At 35.2% G+C, this 12,919-nt stretch overlaps 1 protein-coding gene across 1 annotated transcript; it reads left to right on the forward strand.

Annotated features, from left to right (window-relative positions):
• The first annotated feature begins 802 nt into the window (after positions 1 to 802).
• Positions 803 to 10,945, forward strand: LOC144453887 (eukaryotic translation initiation factor 2 subunit 3, Y-linked). Its single transcript, XM_078145235.1, has 12 exons — positions 803 to 870; positions 2,623 to 2,686; positions 2,902 to 3,029; positions 3,672 to 3,793; positions 4,774 to 4,868; positions 5,256 to 5,414; positions 6,197 to 6,331; positions 6,890 to 6,984; positions 7,342 to 7,486; positions 8,140 to 8,309; positions 9,014 to 9,186; positions 9,734 to 10,945. The coding sequence occupies exons 1-12, from the start codon at positions 808 to 810 to the stop codon at positions 9,801 to 9,803; spliced, it is 1,419 nt and encodes a 472-aa protein (XP_078001361.1). The 5' UTR covers positions 803 to 807; the 3' UTR covers positions 9,804 to 10,945.
• Positions 10,946 to 12,919: the final 1,974 nt, after the last annotated feature.

Here is a 12,919-nt window from a genome sequence, read left to right on the forward strand (position 1 = left end):
AGTGCCACAAGACTGTACTTATCAAGATGTAACATCCAATACCAATTTATTTTGACCATTTATAATTAGCAATAATGGTTAAAATTTCAACAATAAGAAAAAAGTCCAGAAGGCAACAAACAGATATATATATATATATATATATATATATATATATCACCATGAGGAATGTTTGTTACGCTCTATTTAGTTGCTCAAGGGTGAAGAAATGTCTGTTTTGTTTTTCCGCCAATAACTGCGAGCATTCTGCGTTTCATCGGTTGGTTAAACACATTGTATTGTGGGTCGTTTGTGTTTGTGAGCAAGACGGGACTGAATTACAATTTATAGACAAAAGTGGACATACTCTTATTCTAAAGAGCGCCCTATGAGAATTCATTCGACAGTCCGTATCATGTATGTGTATCATGTAATAGGACGAACATCTTTTGAGCAAGAACACTCAGTCTGCTAATATCGAATATTCATGATTACAACATCGTCAAATTTGTCAAAGTTAATCAAAAATTAAAAGTTGGAAAACGTAATATGCATGATAACATAATGTTGAAAACTATACATATTGACCTAAAGTATTCCTTTTAAACAAACATATCTCAGTCTTTGGAGAGTTAATAACATGTCTTAGAATAGACCCTACATGTACATGTACTTGCATGGGCCTAGGGATTACGGCATTTGTATCCGATCCCATATCCATGCGGTCGATATAAAGCGCAACATTGGAAAACAAAAGTCCCAGATATGAAATTGATGTCTGTATGGTGGCGCTATGTTTTTCTCACAACGAGGCTGAAAATTTTCAACATGGCGGGCGAAAGCGTGACTATGGGTCAGCCACATCTGGCGAAACAAGACCTGTCTACCTTAGTAAGTATTGACCACATTCACTTCAAAATATATCAGTTGAAACGGCAAGGGTATAGATTGGCGATGGAGTGTCAGAGTTGAGTGTAAATTATTGCTGAATTTGGGTTTTACAGCATTTATTCTTGAACTAGAAATACCGTATGGCTGATGCAACGTGTGTGGGTAGGGTTAACCTTGCTTATGGTTACATTGTATATCGAAACACATGTTATATGTACGTCAGTGATTTCTTTTGAAGAAGTTCAAGTTTTTGGAGAGCGCTATATTACAAACAACCTAATTAGAAGTTACCAAAGTCATTTTCTTCTAAACTCAGAGCAACCAATAATCATAATTTATTTTGAAATTGTCCAAGTTCAACTTGGATAAATTACATCTGCCAATATAACATAGATAGTGAAATAGCGAGGAAGTTTAAAAATATTCTCCAACGTGGTTTCAAATATCATAAATATGGAGAAATATATTTTAATGTAGCTTTCACTTCCAATAGGAAGTTATCATTACATCTCATTTCATCACTTTTGATTAAAATAATTGTATGAAGCTTTCAGGTAATATATTAGGTTTGATTATGTTGATAAATTCAATTATAATATATATGTGTAAATCTTAATTTCCAGCATTTGTAGTAAAAATGAAATAAATTATAGTGAAAAATGATTTAGTATATTTGAATTTAAAGAATGGTGTAGTATTGTTATACTGTTTTGTGATTTCTTTCATAGGGTCAGAGTTGACAGTACTGTCATTGAATTTGACAGATCAATAATTATGAATATTGGCAAAGTTTATTGTTGCTGTCAATGAAAAGTGATAGATCTACATACATATTAGAAAGAAAATGACACTAAAAACTCTACAAATGCAAAAGCGTGAACCAGTTACTCAGTGTGAACTGCCTTCTTTGTATGTTTTGTCTCATTTGGATTTGAACACTACAGTACAGCTGACAACACTGTACTGTCAAGATGAGGATGGTGCAATAGTTCGTCAGTCTATGCAAGTCTTACAAAAGTTGTTTTATTGCCATACTATACACAATGATGTCTCTGTGCTCACGTTCTTTGGCAGAGTTTATTAGATTGTACATGTTGTTTGTAGGCTGAGACTGTAATTGTATCAGGTAGCCTGGGTAGATTGTAACCACAAATCTAATTTATTGTTTTTTTGTGTGTGTATGTTATCAAAACCTAAGCACTGTATATATACATACATGCCCATGTAATGTAATGTTAAAAGGATTTCATTTTGACACAAAGACACAAAAATCATGGCGTGTTTTGTACCCACAACAATCAAAAGAATGAATACAGTCTAAGTTAGATACTGAGATACAGATTATGCACATAAAAAACTTAAATGTCACGTAAAGAAAAAACTAGAAAGATTTTGTAGCATTTCATTCACATTGAATATGCCAATTCCTACTTTTGACTCAAATTTTGTTCAAAGTCACTTATGATTCAGATGCTGTATATAATATATACCTGAATTTAAAACATTACCTGATACATAAGTTGTTATGCTCAAGTCAAAAAGGGATTATTGCTCTAAATTGCAACACAATGAAATTCATGAGGTCATTGCACTTCAGTATGAATGTATATATACTATACATCATATCATAGTTGATCAGTGAAATTATTATTTAATCTTCTTTCTCCCAAGGTGATATTTATACACAAGTAATTACTAGTAGATTTAAATTCTTCTAGTTTGTGTTAAATGTTTGCTTCTTCATCTCCTTAGGATATCACAAAACTAGATCCATTATCCCCAGAAGTGATTAGTCGACAAGCTACTATCAATATTGGTAAGTATGATAATTGACGTACATTTGTCCCCTGACCAGAAAAAAGTCTGTAACACCAACTTGTGTTTATTTGATGTGAGTAGTTGTCTACATAACTGACCAATTGGTTATGCTATATGTTTTCTGACCAGATTTCTGACCAGTTTACTACCGTATATTCTTTTTTGGTAGCCAGACCTCTGTCTGTACTAATATTCTGTATTGTTTGTGGATAGGTACTATTGGTCATGTGGCTCATGGTAAATCAACAGTGGTGAAAGCTATATCAGGAGTACAAACTGTACGATTTAAGAATGAACTTGAAAGAAATATTACAATTAAACTAGGATATGCTAATGCAAAGGTAAGTGGAGTAAAATTTTAACCAGTAAACAACATAATTTGATAAGCTTAGAGCTTTCAACTTCTAACTGTCAGTCTTGTTCACTCTATGAGTAAGTTTATGATCATGTAAGTCAATATAATTCTGTATAAGAAAAAATACAATATCCTCTACTCTACACGTACTGACAAATTTTAAGACTAAAATGTTGTGTCCAATTGAAGCACATATAGAAAATAGTTGCATGTGAATGTCAAAACCACAATAGGGAACTTGCAATCCAGACTGAGCATGCTCAGACGCAAAGGACTATGGGATTATCAGTGGTTATCGTAATACCTAATCTGGAGCTACCAATAAAATAAACCTCCCACAATGGTCAGGGTAGTTATGAATTGATCATTTGTGGTTGCAAAGAATGTAACGGTATTGTTTACAATACCAATTCTGTAGTATTTATTATCACATTTCCCATGATGCAACATTCAACATGGCGGATTTGCAAGTTCCCTATTCTGATCCTACTTCAAACACAACAGATGTCAATCTTACTTGTTAAAATGATGTCAAATTTACATTTCATGAGTTAGTTCTCTTTAGCAAATCTTTGCTTTGTTACTCTCTTCCCGTACAAGTAACTGTCTGTACGTTATTCCCATACAGGTTTATAAATGTGACAATGATTCATGTCCTAGACCTGGCTGCTACAGATCAGCTGGTAGTAGTAAGGATGATGTCTTTCCATGTGACAGAGTGGGATGTTCAGGCAGATTTAGAGTTTTGAGGTAATGTATCAAATTTGACCGCATACTAAACTTGAGTTAGTTGTATTCATGCAAGAATGGAATCTTATTAGAATCTAGGTTTATAGTTTCAAATTATAATTTCCACTTGCAGTCAAAAAGAAATTTGTTTGAAGTGAATTCCAAATTTTTGCTGGTATTGCATCAGCATTGTTTACATCGCTATTCATAGTTTATTGTAATTTTGTGTATTTATTTATGGGTTTGCTATAAATGAAAGAAACTCACCATAAAGTAATGTGAATTTGTTATAAATCATGAGGAAAGTAAAGTGACGTGTAGGAATTGAACCCACGTCCCCATAACACTAGTCCGAGTGCTCTAACCAGGTGAGTTAACATGCCAGCTGGTACGTAACTGGTCACTTTTCTTTCCTCATTTATAACAAATTTGTACTTATTTAATTATTTATTTAAACTTTATTTAAAGATGGTTAAAAATCATACAAATAACCTGGTTAGCTAAAAGCTAGTTTTCCCCAGGGCCCTCCAAAGAATTTGAGAATTTGGCCAGTCAGAAGAAAATGGTTACAATAGATATCCAACCAGCAATATATAGATTTATATAATATAAGATAAAGTCCTCTAAGCTTTCAACCATCACATTGCTGTGGTTCAAAAAGCATAATATAGTAGTAAAGTAAAACCCCTGTGAATGACTCAGATATGTAAGTGTCTGTTGTATTTTTATACAGTTCTATCCTGACACATTCGCCAACAACTTGACCACTCCACAGACTTTGAGTGGGTATCTCCGCTGATATACAAACATGAATGTACTCGACACTGAGTCAACCAGATTACATGTATAATATTATACAGTTGTACCGTGTTGAGTGTATTTCCCAAACCATAGTAAATGGTAACAGTTACACTATTTGTTATTTACTATACCAATGTTCAACTAAAACATATAAAAGCACATATTTTAGGTGTAATATTTGTCTTTTTCTGTTCCTGTAGGCATGTATCTTTTGTAGATTGTCCTGGGCATGATATTTTAATGGCTACCATGTTAAACGGTGCTGCTGTCATGGACGCTGCATTGCTACTCATAGGTAAGTACATGTATAGAATTCGGATTTTTGGTGAATGAATACAGTCTTCGCTAAAGATGTTTTCCAAATCAAACTATTACAGTTAACCAAAACTTATTTTTCTGCCTGTTTATCTGAGGATTAAGGTTTACAACTCACAAAATATTGGAAGACTATATTTTATTGCACTTTTGGTTGCCGAAATTAACTTTTGTTGAGAAGTCTACACAATGAATTAAACTATACGAACACATGTCACAGAATGTGATATTTGAAAAAAGTCACCCCTGACACACACTCCTGTAGTTACGGCAGTCTCCTCTAGGGATTTTATTGAAGTAAATATTTATTTATTACTATCAGTAAGCATGTATGCATATTTACAATGTGTTTCTCATTGTCTTCCAGCTGGTAATGAATCCTGTCCACAGCCACAGACCTCAGAGCACTTAGCTGCCATTGAAATTATGAAATTAAAACACATATTAATCCTTCAAAATAAAATAGATTTAGTAAAAGAAACCCAAGCAAAAGAACAATTTGAACAGATTCAGAGGTTTGTACAGGGTAAGTGTAACTTTCAGAGGTTTGTACAGGGCAATTGTAACTTTGAACAGACTAGGGGGTTAGTACAGGGTAAGTGTTAGACTCTCTCACAGTCCTCGGAACTTCGCTTTACTAAAATCGACGCTAAATGAATTATTTTGTATGTACCGATACCATCTACATAACGTACGCCATCGTACTCGAACAACCTTGTACTGTGCGCCCTCATCGACCACATAGAGATATATGTTCGTTGACGTGTGACTACGACGCTCCGTATTTTCGCGAAGTCCGGGCTTCGCGATAACACGGAGCGTCGCAGTCACATGTCAACGAATGGTTATCTCTATCATGGTCGATGAGGGCGCACAGTACAAGGATATTCGAGTATGGTTAATTAGCTGGCATCGGTACATACAAAATAATTCGTTTAGCTTTAATTTTAGTAAAGCGAAGCTCCGAGGGCTGTAAGAGAGTCTAGGTAAGTGTAAGTTGATATGCTCGTCATTTTTATCCACCACATGTCACATCATCTACAGTTCTTGTCATCTTCTACTTCATATAAATTATGACATTGAGGTATTGGCTTCCATCTTTGATCTGAACAAATGACAATTTGAAATTTTCTTTTTCAATCATGTACACTGAGAAGTCATTCGCCAACAGTGTGTTTCACGAACTTTTACTAGCAGGATTCAAACTAATTGTACAGCATCCAAACTAAATGTACAGCATCCAAACTTATTGTACCAAATCATTGGGTATTTGTTTCATCCAACAACTAATGTAATATTGTCTTACAGGTACAATAGCAGAAGGTGCACCAGTGATTCCTATATCTGCACAGCTTAAATATAATATTGAAGTTATCTGTGAATACATTGTTAAGAAGATACCTAAACCAATACGAGACTTTTCATCAGACCCCAGACTTATTGGTAAGTTACCATTTGACTCTAGACTTATTGGTAAGTTATTATTTGACCCCAGACTTACTGGTAAGTGATCATGTGATCCCAGACTTATCGGTTAGTGATCATGTGACCTCAGATTTATTGATAAGTTATCATTTGACCCCCAGACATATTGTTAAGTTATTGTTCAATTCAGGTCATATGTAATCCAAAGTTATATCACCAGCTTATGTTTCTTGTGTTCTATTGACAGGATTTTTTAAATTGTGTGTTAGCTTGGTCTTCTAATAGGCAGCAATACTTATATCTTTTGGTTGTGAAATCAGAACTGAACAGTGTTCATATTCACCCTGGAATTTTTCATAGGAGAGCTTTGAGACCAGTAACACTGTCTGTTAGTTGGTGGATAACTGGGGGTTTGTTGACTGTTGTGATACACACTGCCACCTAAAAGAATGTGATTTTGAGTTATCATTTGTTTTCTTCAGAAATTGCAATTAGGCCTGGTACCCTTGTTACTCAGTTCATGGAGAATACAAGTGTGTATAACATTTACTGGAACTATTAATGTCTTCTTTGCAGTGATCCGATCCTTTGATGTGAATAAACCAGGATGTGAAGTAGATGACTTGAAGGGTGGAGTAGCTGGTGGTAGTATTCTTAGAGGAGTACTCAAGGTGAGTAGCTGGTGGTAGTATTCTTTGAGGAGTAGTAGTCAAGGTGAGTAGCCGGTGGTAGTATTCTTCGAGGAGTAGTAGTAGTCAAGGTGGGTAGCCGGTGGTAGTATTCTTAGGGGAGTACTCAAGGGGAGTGAACATCCATGTGCCATGTGTATCCTTTAATGCCATGTGTATACCATTGAATAGCATCCAGTCATTTGTTCCAACTGATGTCTACATCTCACAGGTCCTATTTATGACCAAGGCCTAGATATTTGGTTTGTTGTAGTCTAATACCTGATGTATTCATGAAATCAACAAAATAAAACTACTACCAGTAATTTCACTCCAATATAAACAATTCCTTGATTGTAGGTTGGTCAAGAAATTGAAGTTAGACCAGGCATTGTATCAAAGGATCAAGATGGTAAACTAAAATGTCGACCTATCTTCTCCAAGATTGTTTCATTATATGCCGAACAGAATGATTTACAATACGCAGTCCCTGGTGGCCTAATTGGTAAGTACAGTCTAATATATTGAAATGTGTTCTCGTACTGCATAATAAGTGATGGTAGTCATTGTCTTGTTGCTATTGAAGATCAATGAGTTACACCACATTGTCGTACTTACATGCGGTAGGAAATTTACCATCACCTAAATTTTAGGTCAGTGAGATTCTGGTACATGTACAAAAAACTGACCTTACTCTGCTAGAATTTTTCACAAGCCAGTCAGTTTTGATCCCAAAATCTACAGTACCCTAAGTTATACTGACCAGTATGCCCTCTAATGATAGTTGTTGTTGTGGGTCTGTATGATAAAACCTGGGATTTTTGTGATTCACCACATAGTAAGAGACAGTGTGCCCTCTAAGTCAATTTGACGCACCACTGACGCACACAATTTCTAGTGACGCACCAAAATTTGGTGTTCCCCTATTTCTTACTATGTAGTGACTCACAAGAAATGCCAGTTTTTATCATTTTGACTCACAACAACAAAATTTGGCTATCATTAGAGGGCACACTGGTAAGAGGTAGGGGAACACCAAATTTTGGTGTGTCACTAGAAATAGTGTGCGTCAGCAGCGCATCAAATTGGCTTAGAGGGCACACTGATACTGACACTTCTCACAAGTCTGTGAGTGACTATACTTTTGTCTTTTTATAGGTGTTGGTACAAAAATTGACCCTACCCTATGCCGTGCTGACAGAATGGTTGGCCAGGTATTAGGATCTATTGGGGCATTACCTGATATCTATACAGAATTGGAAATCTCCTATTTCTTACTCCGTCGTCTTCTTGGTGTACGAACTGAAGGAGACAAGAAAGGAGCAAAGGTAAGTTGTAAAGAATTGAATCTTGGTAAGGGTGGCCGTACTTATGTTGTAGAGAATTGAATCTTGGTAAGGGTGGCCGTACTTATGTTGTAGAGAATTGAATCTTGGTAAGGGTGGCCGTACTTATGTTGTAAAGAATTGAATCTTGGTAAGGGTGGCTGCTTAATTCTATGTTTGTCATGACCTGACTGACTCTATGTTTCTTAAATTTTTCGTCAAATTTTACCTAATGTAATGTTGTCCCTCTGTTACTATGGTTACCAATGTTTAGCAAAAATGGTCACTTAATTATAACTACATTGCCATAGTCATCTGCATCTATAATTGCCAAATTAATTTAAAGGGGACTCTGCCACTCCTGGAAATAAATGCATGTCAATAATCTTTGGGTTGTGGAGAGTCATTTCATGATTTCACATCATATAAATGTGCAATTACCAAGAAACGCCAAATTGAAACTATTTCCCCTTCACTGATCTAGCAATGGACCACTTTTGCCTCATGGGACTTTGCAGACATGCATATACATTAGATGAACTATGAATATTAATGACTCATGCTTGTTGCCTTCAGGAATACCGTCATAAATAGGTATTTGTTCATTGCCCTTTCAGATATATGTGTAATCAAAGGGTCAAGAAAGTGACATTTTGTCAAGATTTATAATATTTTCAATGATGGATTATTTCATTGTTTTTCTTCAGGTACAAAAACTAGCTAAGAATGAAGTATTGATGGTTAACATTGGTTCACTATCAACTGGAGGTAGAGTTTCTGCCGTCAAGGCTGATTTAGCCAAAATTATGCTTACCAACCCAGTATGTACAGAGGTTGGTGAAAAGATTGCTCTCAGTAGAAGAGTCGAAAAACATTGGAGGTAAGGAAAGAAGATGATTTATCTATCCATGGTGGTTTATGGATAGGATAAAGTTCAACAGAACAAGATTTTATCGGATATTTTGGATTTATCCTTAGCTTGAAATTGAGAGCCCTATCCTCTGGATTATGCCCTCTAGTGGTGAGGACTTGTAATGATCAATGGATGATGATTGCTACAATAGACCATTCATGTAAATGTAAATGGTTTGAGATGAAATGTTGATATGAATTGTGAACCCAATAGTGATTTCCAATAAATTTTATTACACTGGTGAATACATATCAAAGGAAAGGAGTCAAGCTGTGTTAGTAACCCTTTTTGGCCATGTGTTGCAATCTCAGTTTGAATACAGAGGTATTGCTTCACATTTTTAGCACTGTCTGTATGTTGTAGTACAGATACTTAAGAACTAGAAACCCCATTTGAGAATGTGATCATCAAGTATGGCACTACGATATTCTAATCCACACTACACTTCAGATGTTTTTGTCACTTTATGTAGTTACCTTTTCATAAATTTGTTTTTCATTTATTTATTTGACAGATTGATTGGTTGGGGTCAAATCAGGAGAGGAATGACTGTCAAACCAACAAACCCTGAAGATGAAGACTAAGAACTACCAGTCAAAAACAGTTTCCATAGTGATAGAAACCCTGTCAGCTTTATGGTTTTATTAAATAACAAAAACTCTTCCAAGCCTCAATATTTCTTCTTCAAACCCCACCCCAACCACCAGACATGTAGACTGCCACTTTGTCCATACAGATCACTGTTCTATTTTATCTCGAAAAGTATGATTTGTAAATGGCACTAATTTGGATTTAGGGAAGGCAATTGAAATGTTTCATCATAACTTGGTTATGCATATTACCATGTACCCATTCATGCAGCAAAGAATTGTGGGTATGGTATGCAGCCTTATTTCATGGTACAAGCACTTGTGTTACCTTTGACCTACAGCAAAGATTACGACCAGAGCGATTTAATCAATATTTGCAATGAACCAAATATGGTAAGAACTCTTGTCCTTATGTTGACTGTCAATATGTGCTAGGAAAATTATGCTAATTAACGATGACTGCACGTGGAACACGAGTTAATTCAACTTACCCACACATGTAATTGTCATATGTTTAATTACATCTGATTTAAAAGGTGGGGTATGTAACAGTATACATCTACATGCCACAGAAGTAGTTGGTTCATCACCCACCACAAGCAAGACAGTATATTTATGTGTACAATTGTTTTCACATAATATCACTAAAGTTCCTTCCATTCAGATGTTTGCAAACATGTGCTAGTACATATATGTGCATGTACAGTGTACCAATTTTGTATTGAGATAATATCATTAAAATCCCTTCCATTCAAATGTTGGCAAACACTGCAAAAATCTAGACATTTCATCCATGTTGTCACAAATACTGAAAGTTTAGCACATGATGGCTGGGTAAAGTTATAAAACTGGAAGAAAATATCCAGTCCGACAAGTGCTTGAATACTAAAACTTTCCATTCTCCATGTAACCAAAGCAGCCTACTATCAGACTACAGTTTAGTATACAATGTAGTAATATTATTCATTATACTGTACCATTGTACAATTCTCTGGGTCATATCTCATAGAAGAGGTGATCTCTTTGACAACGATTTCATACTATTGAGATCTAGGTCTGTCTTGCAGTGGAAATCCATGCAGACTAGCCACTTCTACGAATATATCATTGTAACTATTTGAAATGATCAATAAATGGAGTCGTATGTTTATTATACAAAATATTGACTGAATGTATGGATATATGTGGTAAGTTTGAAGAGTGGTGATGCAACTTCATTTTTCCCACTGACATTTCATTTTTGATGATTGTGTTGTAAACATAATGTTTACTGATTTCTTATGTAGCTATCAGGGCTATGTTATACACATGTTGAGTGATTGTGAGGACAACATCATACATCTGTTTCCTCAAGGGTTACTACAACAACAGACTGTTTGGGGTGACCCCGCAGACAGGCCTGAGGGAAATGATGTAGGTGTGTTACAAAACCAAATGTATTGAAGAAAACTGTAGGTATGAAAGATGGTAATATAATTAAAACAAATCAAAATTGTTTATTTGACAAGTCCTTGTAGAATTTTTCATGTGCTCTCTCAAATATATTAAATCACACTTGTCTGTATACAAACGTGTACAGTTACATTAAAGGCCAGGTGGGTGTATAACTATAGTTGGAAGAGCCAGACTGTCGGTGTTGACAAATCGGGTAAAATAAGAGGAAATGTAAACAATCCAAACAAGATTTGTCGACCATGTGTAGCAAAACTTGTCCATACCGAGTGTGGGCAGAGGTTGGTATGTAGGTGTTACACGAGTTAAAGACAACAAATAGAAACAAAAAAGATGAATAACATGAAGTGAAACTATTATATCAGCGTACAGGGTATCAGTTCTACATTGTTTTGTTTTCATGTCATGTTAGTCTGAATCAGTTGTGAGTTCATTGCATGCAAACACATCTACAGTTTCAATACGTTTTTTAGGTTTGTCAGTTATTTGCAACTTCCCCACCAAGAGTCAAATACCAAGTTGATTAAACAAACTATGATCGAAATTTGTAAGATGTGTTGTAGCACTTGGAATATGTTGGATTGCATGGCTATGTAGGTCCAATAATTCCAATCATTTTCCCCTAATACAACCAAAGAGTCTTACATTCCTCAAAACAATATCCTCTCCATGAACGGGAAAAAAGGCGATGTTGATGAATGTTTTGCCAACATATTTAATTTTAGAAAACAATAATACATTGATATACAAGTGCTAAACAGTGAAAACTCATATACATATACAGAATAATATATACAGAACTCAACACCAGGAAAAAGTTTGACTTAGCTGTCATCAGAGTTAACTTTTCTTATTCCTTACAGTAAAGTTGAAGTGATATTTTTGTTAAGTATAACAATTCTACATATTGCCTAAGTTTCCTCATTACTATATGAAAAGGATAATAAAAATGGCACACTACGTCTCAAATCTCAAATATTTGCAACTCTGTTAACTCTATTCTCTGATCTCAATGCAACTTTTAATTTCTCCCAGAAAAGTCTCTGGCCAACTTCATTTTCAGTCCATTTGATATATTTCTGGGTCAGTAACATCTTTCGTAAAATTCGCGGCATGTCATTATCAGGAATTTCACGTAACAACACAAGGAGGAGAAGATTTCTCTTCTGTCGAAATAAATGATCTTGAGCCATTCTCATCTCAAAATAACACCACTCACTTTGTGCAAAGCCAGGTGACAGAATCAACATAGTTTTGTGACTAGTCTCTATACTTTCCAGAATGTTGTCAAAAATATCAATACCTGGCATAAAATCACGTTCATGTAAACAGAGTTTTAAATTTGGTGGATCAATATTTTCCAAATGAGGAACTAATTGCTGCATGATCCAATCTCTGTCATTTTCATTGTAACAAACAAATGCATCATAGCGTAAATGCAATGGCAGCTCCTCATCATTGACTTGGAGTTGATAACCACCACGCTTTAATTTGATGAGGAAACAACCATAGCGTATATACCAACGGAAACGAACACAACATACTATACAAATTGCTGAAATGGCAAAAATACAACTAACAGGTAATGAAATCATAAATGCTAGATTACATTCCCACCCAAAGGTCAACGTCAGTACAGACTTTCCATACATTTTGAT

This window comes from Glandiceps talaboti, chromosome 3 (assembly GCF_964340395.1).
Source record: "Glandiceps talaboti chromosome 3, keGlaTala1.1, whole genome shotgun sequence".
Classification (NCBI taxonomy): Eukaryota; Metazoa; Hemichordata; class Enteropneusta; family Spengelidae; genus Glandiceps; species Glandiceps talaboti.

What these genes read in the sequence shown, in the direction of transcription:
- LOC144453887 (XM_078145235.1), top strand. Translation starts at nt 808, where the DNA reads ATGGCGGGCGAAAGCGTGACTATGGGTCAGCCACATCTGGCGAAACAA. An exon ending in AACAAGACCTGTCTACCTTA is followed by an intron (nt 871 to 2,622) that starts GTAAGTATTGAC and finishes TCATCTCCTTAG; the next exon opens with GATATCACAAAACTAGATCC. An exon ending in TTCTTAGAGGAGTACTCAAG is followed by an intron (nt 6,985 to 7,341) that starts GTGAGTAGCTGG and finishes CCTTGATTGTAG; the next exon opens with GTTGGTCAAGAAATTGAAGT.